The sequence below is a fragment of the Apostichopus japonicus genome, chromosome 9 (assembly GCF_037975245.1).
Source record: "Apostichopus japonicus isolate 1M-3 chromosome 9, ASM3797524v1, whole genome shotgun sequence".
Taxonomy (NCBI): Eukaryota; Metazoa; Echinodermata; class Holothuroidea; order Aspidochirotida; family Stichopodidae; genus Apostichopus; species Apostichopus japonicus.
This window is the reverse complement of record NC_092569.1, coordinates 22,735,776-22,747,959: the sequence shown is the minus strand read 5'-3', so window position 1 is coordinate 22,747,959 and position 12,184 is coordinate 22,735,776. Positions and strand designations below refer to the sequence as shown.

Below are 12,184 nucleotides of genomic sequence, written 5' to 3'. Positions count from 1 at the left end.
GAAAACGACTAATTTATAAAAAAAGGAAACTAGAAATTTCATGGATTCAAACGACATACTTATAATTTCTTAACCAATCTATTTATTTCTTGGAAGATGATATTGTATTTGCTTTTCTTAATCTAAAACTTGACTCCATTCACGCGATTTGGGAACATCCAGGTTTTTGGAAATCCCTACTCCTATGGCACCGCCATTGGTGAGAAAAACACGTACAGAAATAACGGGAAATACATTCATGACACGCCGTTTGCTAAGCTTTCTTTCTAGAATTTACGTTTCCTGCAGAATCTCAAAAACCGTTGTCAGACGGAAATATCGCTGGCGTTTCAAAAAATTCTTTACGACTGATTTGATTTGATAATGAAGTTAAATGCGAACGAAACATTATTCAAAGCCACACGGTAGTTTTTTTTCTTTCGGTAACCGATGATTTTGAACGCATTGCGTCAAGTGGTAGGGGGTATCAAAGGCAATTTGTCGATGATATCGTTGCTTAAAATTTCCGTTAATTGTGTTCAAGATATATAATATTGGTAGCTTACTATAAACACATCAATTCAAATATTGTAACTATACCTATATTTTCCCAGTTAAAGAAAAAAATAGAGGACTGTCCAAGACTCAGCAACATATAGTTTAGGGATATCAAGATAGAGTTAAGTTGTTTTTTTATCGCGTTGCAAATTACCATGATGTCAATATAGTTGTAAAGCAGAATGGAAAGAACTATAAGATATACGGTATACGATATACGATATATATATAATTTGTAAATGCACAAGTGGGGGGGGGGGCGTCACTTGCACCCATGGCTACGCCACTGTCATTAGCTTTAATTCATTTCCTTTAATCTATATATTTTTACAATATTGCTCATATCGTATCAAACTACTTTATTCGTTTCATTTTATCCATCACACGTTTAAGTAGTATAGATACGGTAACGTGGAACGAAATGCGAGTAGTGCTATTAAAACATGGTCACATGGATTCAGAGTTTCTTTATTATTTTCAAATAAAAAAAAACAATTGTTGTTTAAATTAATATCTTAAGTAATGTTTTTTCTACGATCAACGATGTAACAGTTTTCTCCCTTCATCTGATTCAGTCTTTAGATAGGGCGGATCTTCATCTCTGTAAATTTGACATAATAATAACTTCCGGGGAGGTTATTCCACTGGAAATAGTAAGCGGCATAGACACCGTTCAGGTTAGAATGATGACAACTCTTGTACCACCATGCACCGTTATAATAATAATAATAACTTGCACAGTTATAAGAACCATAAGCGTCATTGTCTCGGTCCTTTGTTGTAAACTGCTGGTTCAGGTGATAACTTAGAGCATCTCCTGGAAGAAAGAATCAAATACAAAGACACACCGTCAATACCAATCATCAATATAACTGTTGTACGTCTGATACATGCTTAACCTTCTCAATATCATTTTCTGTAATCACTAACATATAACCAGACTGGTTGATTAACATTCTTCACGTCAATTCTATTATTCCAATGTATGAATTTAGTTTTAGGGAAACGAGATCATGCGAGGCTTTTTCTCTGGTTAATAGCTATTATTGGATTTTGGTATTATTGATAATACTTATACGATATTAGTTGTTGATGAATATTTTAATGTAGTCAGGTGTACCCATATGACCATAATTCTCTTTTTTTATTGCACATCATAATAAATCAATACATTCCAGTGAGTATCTCTATGGGACACCTTATCACTAAGGATCACAATTTAGCTCTTAATTATATATCTAGCTGATCACATATGCGACAAGCGTTGTTTTGTATAGACCTATGCTACTAAAGACAGAATGCTTATTTATTGTGCCCGAGTAAGATTCACTTTTTGTGTTATTGTACTATTAAATAACGCACAATAGATGTAGTGTCTACATTCGTTCGTGGTTTGTTATTCATCACCAATGTATGAGAGGTGTAATTACATGTATACATAGTGATAAATTGTGTGAATTGTCAATACTGCATGTTTTTATGATCTACTCACTTATATTATGCAATTGAGTAACAACAACAAAATAGTTTGGATGTCCCCCTCCCACTCCAAGGATACGTCTCAGAGAAATTGCCAAATGTAAGGATATGTAGAGCAGTTCTAAATGTTTTGAGCATGTCAGTCAGTCATTAGATAGTGTTTTGAATATATATCTTGAATCTTGAATTGTAAGTTCAAATTAAGTCTATTGTTAAGCTTTTTGCAATGTCCTCTTTGGACTAACTTATTCCGTTTCCTTATACGTGATACATGCAGCATTCTCTTCTGTATTTATCATTTAGTGATTGCTTCTAAATAATGGTTTAACGGTGCTTATAATTAGTGTCCAGTCAGTGACTTTTGGAGGTATTGGACAATGTTGCCAGGATTTTGGAACCGGTAACGATAAAATACAGCTTTAGGTTGTTTCCGATGCTGATGCATCTTTAATCTGGTTGGCCTCCATACCTTGTTATCTACTTCTTTATCCCTAAAATGATGTCAATATATACTATACTTAACTGAAGTAATGATATATTTCCAGAGAAAGGTAGTTTCGATGAAACGATAACCTGTTCATGTCTCATATCTAGTAAGACTGAAATACCGTATTTAGTATTAAAGGAGATGTGTAGGCTACAAACCTGCTGTTCCACTGTAGGTCCCAACACCGGATAACCGATAGTTATCGCTTTCGTCGTTTGTCCTAAAAAAGTCAAACTTGGCGTAGTATGGAGCTCCGTATCTGTTCACTAAGTCGATTCTGATTTCATATCTCTTTTGCTTGGTCAAGTAATAAAGTTTATCATTTCCGAGCCAAAAATCAATGCTTAAATTTCCAAATCCTTGCTTGTAGCTGTCCCATCCAATGTAGAAGTCTTGACTACCATCGACACGTCGTTGGAACACCTAAAAGATTTCAAAGTGAAAAAAGTAGTTAATAACACAAACATGAATAATATTAGTGGCCTCCTGGGTGTAAAATCAGAAATATCATATTCTCAAAATGAACTACCTTTTAAGGTAATTTGATACTTAAAAATGTTCAACCTGGCAATATATTGAGTTAATAAGTAGAAAAAACAATACTTTCGCAATCATGGAGGTAAAGAATACAAATGATGATGTTCGCAATATGCATAAATGTCAATAGACTGTGGTACAATGTCAAATGTTCTTGTATATAGAAACGAATATCTTTAAAAACAATGACAAAGAAAATATCGAAAAATTCGACACAGGACATAGATCTGTGAAAAGAATAGTTACGATTAAAGTAAGTCTTACATTAAAGAAAAATGCATTCCAGTGCAAGATCTACTAGTGAACAATATAGTTCATAATGCAATATCCGTGCCTATCGTAGGCTAAAACACTTACGGTCCATCCTCCTCCGTCAGTCATGTTACAGTAGACCTCAAATGCTGACCCTGTCCATCCGGTCGGTTTGATTCTGTATATACCGTTGTTTCTGGTACTATCATCGTCATAAATTTCCTGACAATCTTTTGCTGGTATCAATGAAGTGCAAGTTTCACCGTCTCCTCCGTAGCCATCGTCACAATAACATTGTCTTATGTTATTTCTTTCTTCACAGTTCGCGTTAGGACTGCATGCGTAACCTTCATCCCAAATGATCTCACCGTTAGTACAAACACCCTTTCTTGTACATCCAGCATTCACGAAAAAGTCACCTTCCTGTCAGAAAAAAGTAAGTAATAGTTTAACAGGTGTAAATATCACAATATGCAGTAATCTCTTTCTCCAGTCTGTAGCAAATATTTAAATTAAGTTTAATGATATATATATATATATATATATATATATATATATATATATATATATATATATATATACATATATATATATATATATATATATATATATATATATATATATATATGACAAAGTAGTAACGTACAATGTCTACATTAAAGTAAAGGGTCGATTTGCTTTTCTGAAATGGACGACTCCTGTACTTACTGGTACGATCGTCTGTTCCTCTGATTCGTAACATCCGCATTGTTTTCGAGGTACACAGTCAGATCCCTTCATGAAGAATCCATCGGGACAAAAACAGACTTCACCATCAGTACAGACCTCATCCTGACAGATTCCTGGAACTTCACAAGTTCGTTGACACGCGGTACTGCAGTTATCAATGTTCATATTGCCGGGACAGAATGTTATAGAATCTGTAAGATAAAATTAATTGGAATAATTATAACATTAATGTTACTAGGAATGTATTTTACCTAAAGAAGTGTTTGATAAGTGAAGTTCAGATATATTCTTTTATCAAAGCGATGGTTGACCATAGATGGATGTTCCAAATTGGCCAGAGAGGTTTGTCAGTGATATTCCCCAGATGACCCTGCATATCTGTCATATTATGTAATGTTTGACGACGTCACAAAACAATACATCTTCACATATATCTAAGCATTGTAAGACATGTGGGTATGATATTGCATTTTGATCTATTTTTTTTTGTGATAACTCACCAGTATTCTCTCCAGAATAATTGCCGAGGTTGCCCAGCTTGAAGTGACTGAAGGCGTCACTTATACGGAAATGATCGTAAGAAACCCGGATTAAGTAACCGCTTGATGTGGTTATCTCAATCACCAGTTGGTATTTCTTCTGGTTGGTCAAGAAAGACAACTTCTCGTTGCCGAGCCAGAATTCATGGGAGAGAAACCCGAAGCCAGACTTGTAGCTGTCCCAATCGCGCCTGAAATCGATGGACCCGTCGGTGCGCCTTTGCATTACCTATGGACAGAGTCGTTACCGAAATGGTTTGTTAGTCACTGATCTTTCATTCGATGCTTTACATTTTGGCATCCAGCACATCCGTCTTGATCTTTACTCAATGAAAAGAGAACGTATTTTTTTCTTACCACCATCTTGTAACTTACAAATATATAACATGGTCACCGAAGTAACTAACATCGTTACTACTCTTCCAGCTGCTGTGAACATATTTGTTTCAGTATGAAAATTGTTGATATAAGAGCAAGAAACCAAAGACATACCGTCCATCCACCGGAACTGTCGGTGTTATCACAGTAAACCTCAAATGGATCCAGATAACCATCTGGTTTGATCACGAAGACACCGGAAGAGTTATGGGATGAACATTGCCCCTGAACTTCTCTGCAATCTCTCGGATAAGTCGATTGTTGATAGAAGAAAAATGATGATGAACCTATGAAGCAATTGAATAAAAAAAAACTTGTCTACATTATTTTTTAAGTTTGCATTTTTATATTGGTTTATATATATAGCATACAGCACGTTCTTAATTTCAACTATTCGAAAGGCCTCACACGGGTAGTTTTGTAGAAAATGTTACTTTAATAGCACAACCGATCACTGCGTACTTTACACTATACTTTCAATTCTGACATGAATTATATCGACTGTTTTGTTTAACTGTTAGGATAGATTTATATTTGAATGCCAAAAAAACACCTTAACTCCTCTTCCATTCTGGTCCACTAATACTTCAGACAAACCCCCGCAAATCAAGCCTTAATGCCTGTGTATATATTCCAGGCATTGTTTACATGATTAGTGTATTGTAACAAGAGTTTAAATTTTATTTAAATTACATGTTTGGAATCAAGAGGGGTAAGCATCACTCACCTAATATCTTTCCATTAGTAGATCCATCACTTGTCTGTTGGGCACTCTAACCGAAGAAAAATTCATATATGTAAATAAATAACAGGAATGTGACTTTGTTGTTTTAAACAATGGGATAGAGCAAAGAAGTTTAAGGATAAAACATGATTCGAATCAGTGACCTCTGGATAACAAGCTCTGAAAAAGATTTCAAACTTTTTTTGAAAACAAGTTCTCATTATATTTCCGAGTCAATGTGAAATATGTGTCCCATTTACGTTGAGAAGTATTACTGGGAATACTTATTGATTGTACTTGAATAGATCAATTAACAAAACAAGTAGTGATTGCCGGTTGGATAGATTGGGGGGTTGCGAAGATGTCGGTTACTATATGGGTGCTACAATCTTTTTCTTGAAAATTGAAATTATTGAAATTGGTTCATTTAAAATTAGAATTAAAATGTGTTCCAATTAAAATAAGAGGAACGAGAGGGGGACGGATGATGGACACATATCACTCGCTTTAATCTATCCTCAAGTTGTCCATTTCAAAATATTTTCGCTAACAATCTCACACATTCCTCTCTTAAACAAACGGGAGGGGGAGAGTGAAAATATGTATCGCCAAGGCATGGAGTGTTTGAATCTATTTAGAGGTGTTAATATAGATATTAGTAAAATACCGTTTTAAGACACATGTTGTAAGTTAAAACTAAACAGAGTTCAGATAAACAGCCTAACTCTACTATAAATAATCATTACTCATAAAACCTTAGAGGGCTCATTATACAACGCTCGAATGATAATGAATCAATATGCAAATTACATGTGTAAACTAGAAGATCAAAATGATTCTACTAAGTTGTGTTAACGTTTTTACAACGATAACTCTTTCTTCTACAATTCTAACTTGTATTCCCCAATCTTAAACCTTCCTGCTTGACAATACAATAATTGATCTAGGCATTGTCGTTCTTTCCAAACAGAGAGTAATCTCAATATTTTTTTCAGTCGAAATTTTATATTAAAGAGAAACAAATTGCCTAGGCCTTTAAAGCGAAAATGCATTTATTTCGTTAAAACACGGTATTAGTTTTATATCTACGATGAAACAAAATCATTATAGTAACTGTAGTTAAATCTTGATAATTTCTTATAAGGTTTTTGGTTTACTTTCGAAAACTTAACTACAATATTTTTGGGGAAGGGCTGGAGGTTTTGGGAGGGAGAGGATTTAACATTTTCGTACCAGCTTTGTAAACATGACGAAATCAATACAGTGAGAAAGATCGAACAATGCACATGTAGTTCCAGGTTTTATTGGACAAACATATCAACACTTTTATTGAAAAAGTGACAACGGAACCAGAAAGAGCAAATTCAAGTATAGATTTTTTAGCTAATGATTACAGAATAAATAAATTACGACATTTTTTAAAGAAATTTCTTTACGTGGCATTCCCTTTAAATGAATTGTTATTATTGTATTTTTCAACAAAAAAAACACAAACATTGCTCCGGAATTTCGGTCTATTTTGAGAAGGAAATACTTTTTCACAATGGAAAATGGCGTATGAAACTTCAGAGGAAAATATAGATAAGATATTTTTATGAAAATTGTAAAATCAACAAGAATTGGCATTAGAATTTCCTCGATTTTTGTTATCTAACGGTTGTTCGATATTTTTTCTAAGAAGCACTTTATTTGTGTTGTTATTTAAATAATAATTAATGACGTAAAAGTTATTTACTACGAGTATGGGATTGGCGTATCTGTTAGTTGTGATCAAATTTAAGTAAAGTCTGGTCCATTTATAAAGTTACTATGACATAAACAAATACGAATAACTAATAATATCGCCGAGCTAACTGAAAAAAGAATAAACAGAGGTATCTATATGTACAAACGTTTTGTCGATATATTAAGTATCAATGTTCAGCTATAAACTTTCAGTGTTAAATGACAAACATCCCTTCACTGTGATCTAAGTTATTAAGAATCTGACATAAAGAAAAAAAGATCAAATCAACAAATGTTGAATTTTCGAATATTTAAAAAAGTCTCAGCCAATTTAGTTGGATGTCAGGTCTTTCCGAATGTATTCTGTATCCCGGAATCTTTTACTCTAAGTAAGTATACGAGAAGAAACTATCGGAACTAGTATTGTTCGAAACCGCAATGAATTTGGGCTTAACATTCTGATAAGACAATTGCTGGAATGGGTTACGTTCTGTTGAACCAAGAATATATATTGATCTCGAATCATAATTCTTTGTATGAGCTATAATAAATACTCATACAAGTATTAGACAAATAATGATTTGTAAAATTCATTGAAATTAAGCAAAATATGTGTTTCCTTTATATTTATAGTACAAATCAATGTTTTACATTCACTTAGGATTTCCTGATTTTGTTTGTAAATTAAAAAAAATCTTATGAGGGTGGGAAATTATGGAACAATACGCAAAAATAACCACAACTCACATACTTTTGTAGATAAATGAAACTAAGAACAAATATGAATAAGTATAGGCCTACATCAACATGGTTCCATATTACGTTGCGGAATGCTTTATCTTACAAGTATATAGTTGAACGTTTTACTCTTAGTAATTAATTTGACATTACACTTTTCGTCCGTTTTTATTTATTTTTTGTCCTGTAACGAAGGTCGCAATTCGCAGCTTACCTACGATTGACATAGCTCTGCTCCGGTGAAGCGAATTTCACATGCACTTAATAGTTGAAAATATAATGACGTTATAACGTTATGAGGCGTACCGAGCATTACCAAGACTAAATAGTAATTGATTATTACCTTAAAAAAAAAAACTCATATCGACGTGAATGTTTTATGTTGGACAAATTATTGGTGGCAAAAAATGTTTGAATAAAAAAAAGTTAGTCACCGAACCTTTAACTTTAAGTGAAAAAGAAAGGGTCTTTTTTACAAAACATCGATTCGATTTTTAAAATTTGTTTTGTTTGAGTTTTTATATGATATATTATACTTTCTTGAAGCTACACATAAACTATGATTTGATAGATGATATTACGACGAGATACATTTTACGTATGCTGGTCTATTCTTTTATTTTAAATTGAAGAACATGTTTTATTTACTTTCTGAATTCTGCCATCATTAGCTTTTCTAAGCCTGATTAAGTAATTCAATGAAGGAGCAGTTGATAAGAACGAATGCCAATGGCTTTGAAGTTTAGAAGGTGAAATTTAATTGACTCATTCTCTCGCCAAATCCAAGTGCAATATGACTGATTTGCTATTTTTTTCGCAATTGTTAAAGGATACAAAAATGTATATATAGGTAAACTACAAATACTCGACAGAATCTGCAAATCTTAAGAATTATTAATAAAGTTGCTTGAAGTTTTATCATACACTTTGCGAAAAGAACTTTGTACATTCATATGATACATATATCATGTATATTTTCCTTCACTCATTTAAACTTGGCGAATTGGACACAACTATTAGTACAAAAATTGTTACGTTTGGCATTAACTTTAATTTTCTTTATCCTCGGTAAATCAGATAAAGTTTACGCTAAATTGGTTACTCAAATAAAATTTAACTTTGTTATATTTCCATTGCTTAATCGATAGATTACTGTTCACTAAAGAAAATCTTATTTTTTAACTTCGGAATACAAAATTGGTAGCATTATAGTAAATCATAAGTTTCAATGTGAATTGAAGTCGACGGATGAAAATTTGAATAGTAATATTTTAATTAAAAACATTTTTTCTCGTTAAATATTATAAAGTTAAGAAACTGAAGCGAGATATCCAAAGTATGGTCATGTAAATCTTAGCTATAACGTTTCTATTAGTACAATTGAAACTGCAGTATTTGTTTAATTCTATCGGTAAAACTTGCATTTATGACAAATTGCATTATGTCTGCTATATTAAATATTAAAATCCTATTAACAATTTTAGCACGTCTTTTATAAACACATGAACGTTCTGAAGTTGTAGCTGTGAGGAAGATATACCATCAACAGGTTAATTTTCAGTTTAAATTTATAGGTAAAAAATAGGATTATCAATTAATAACACAACAAAGCTCAATATTTTATACAACATTAATACCTAATATATTTAAAAAAACTTGAATATTTCACTACATGTTTGTGTCTTAAATGGTTCCAGAACGTTATTAAGTGACTATTAATATTACAATAATTTATCTAATTTGAAAAATAAATATTCCATCCCTATTATCCGATCTTTCATCTAACACCTTTATTTTACATCATGAATAGTGGCTTCTTCAATACATTGCAGAAAGTCTAAAAGTTTACGCTTTTTATTTCTGAGATAAATGTAGACATAAGAAATTGAAAGCATGAGATATAATATAATTTAAATCTAATTTCAACATCTTTGCAAAAAGTATAATATATAATGAATTTTGAATCCCTTTCTTTTTTAAATTTTTCTTGATTTGTTAAAATATAGTCAAAAGGAGAATTGCTGTTAAAGATTTGATCGATTTTCTTTTGTTTCAAGTTTTTCGAGAATCTTTTGTGAAGAGTTTAACATAACTTGAAAGTACTTAATTTAATTTGAAAAAGGTATACCTGAATTAACTTCAACGTTAACTCCAATCACTGGCATATCCTTTGCGGTTATCATTATTTTGTTGAATTATTGTCACGCACTTTTGAAGCGATTCAGACCATCGATTTTATTTCAAAATAGACCAATACTGGGATCCAAAGATGAAAATAGTACTAAGTTTGAGGAATCATGATGCCTCTATTACCAATATCTTATACCAACGTTTGAACAATCACAATTTTTCTCACAAATTCTGTTAATGACCAAGTACGTTAAAATATCTATACTACGACAGATGACTGAAGAAGGTTTATAATGAAATGCTTTTAAAATTCTTTTCTATATTTTCTGTGTGGTACATTAGAAGGCACCAAAACAGAATTTACTTTGACATTTAGGCTGGATTTAATTAATAATATAGAAGTACTAGAACTTACCGATTCACGAAAAACGAGGCAGCTAGTTGTCCAAAGGAAAAATAAAACTTGGAACATTGAATAAAACTTGCTGATCATTTTGACGAAAGAGTGAAATCTTTTCTGGTGACTGGGCCTTCTCTGAATCCAAGTTGATAATGATTATCACCTCTTTCGACGACAGAACCTACATTTTATCGAGGAATTCAGTATGTACGGTAGAAAATACAAAACATAGTTGACCTAATTTAAAAAATGTATTTTAGTAAAATGGTAGTTTCCACTAAGTGTTATCTCTTACGCGCGTCGGTAGACAGAAGAACAAGGAAGTCAGACTTCTTTGGACACGGATATCGAGACTACTGATATCGTACAGACTACAAACTATGAATCAGCCATCTTGATATGATTCTTCCCCTTGTGATCTCTTTCGGAAAACACAACTGTGATTTTCGGTCAAGTCCATAACGTAAAGCTAAATAACCTTGGTTGAAATGAGTCTTATTTAAATTTAATTAAATTTAATATTTCTGTATTCAGAAGAAAACTAAACGGTAGTAAAGGGGTTGAAAGGGGACTGTACATAGGAAGCCAATCTAGGACTTATCGAGGTTCTAATTTCCCGTCAGACCCTGCACGAAACGTTGAAAGAACTACGATATGCGCTGAAAGTAAACTAAAGGCAGTAAATCACGGTAGCAATATATTACAAGTAGGGCTTTACTGATGGAGAAGTCAAACTATCATTATCATATATAAATGAATGAGAAAGTGACGCAATCGATTAACAGTAAAATCCACTTGAAAACATCTACAGTAAAAGTCTGTAGTGTTTCGTGTGGGAATCGTTACTTTATCAACTGTACATTATTACACAGGTCTGAAGACTTAAAGAGGTCTGACAAGGATATTTTGGAATAATTGTTGAACTAGAATTGTTTTTCTTTGCTAGAGCTTATATTTTGTGATTAAAAAGTAAGTAAAATTGAATAATGGAAATCTAACGTCGTGTTGTTATTCAAAGAACTGTTTAATTTTTCAGGTTGAAAAGAAATAAGCGGGAGAGTAAGTTGTATTTAAAGGTATACACATTAATAAAGCTGTATTTTCGGATGCATATATGTGAAGATGTGACGATGTGACGATGTTTGAGCTGTTTAGCTGTTAAAGTGAACAAACGTACGAGCCTGTTCAATGCTGTGAGTTGGTAAATATGACAAACGTATTACCTATTCCGAAAGTGAAGTAGGCTCGAAGTTTAATAACAATTATTCTTAAAGTTCTTCGGGTAACTTTATTTATGTAGTACTCAATCATTCTACAGTGGTCGCGAAACAAACCAATATAATTCAATGTCCAACAAAATATTAGCATAGTCAAATCCTTAAAGGGGACTCACTAATCAAATGGAAACTACCTGTCTTTTATGAAATTAACGACACACTTATAAACTCTTTACTTATCTATAAATTTCTGAGAAGAAGATATCGTATTTGCTTTCTTAATCTCATTCTTTAATTATTTCACACTAACAA

General features: G+C 32.5%; 1 protein-coding gene across 1 annotated transcript; it reads right to left on the bottom strand.

The window, feature by feature from the left end:
* Positions 1 to 60: 60 nt before the first annotated feature.
* Positions 61 to 10,783, bottom strand: LOC139973991 (uncharacterized). Its single transcript, XM_071980902.1, has 8 exons — positions 10,671 to 10,783; positions 5,666 to 5,711; positions 5,053 to 5,225; positions 4,522 to 4,789; positions 4,001 to 4,212; positions 3,398 to 3,715; positions 2,662 to 2,926; positions 61 to 1,354 (listed from the first exon to the last, which is right to left on the bottom strand). The coding sequence occupies exons 1-8, from the start codon at positions 10,746 to 10,748 to the stop codon at positions 1,116 to 1,118; spliced, it is 1,599 nt and encodes a 532-aa protein (XP_071837003.1). The 5' UTR covers positions 10,749 to 10,783; the 3' UTR covers positions 61 to 1,115.
* Positions 10,784 to 12,184: the final 1,401 nt, after the last annotated feature.

Coding starts and splice junctions, on each gene's coding strand:
- LOC139973991 (XM_071980902.1), bottom strand. CDS start 10,748: ATGATCAGCAAGTTTTATTCAATGTTCCAAGTTTTATTTTTCCTTTGG. Junction 4,790..5,052: donor ACAGTTCCGGTGGATGGACG/GTATGTCTTTGG, acceptor CTCTGTCCATAG/GTAATGCAAAGGCGCACCGA. Junction 3,716..4,000: donor AGGAACAGACGATCGTACCA/GTAAGTACAGGA, acceptor TTTTTCTGACAG/GAAGGTGACTTTTTCGTGAA.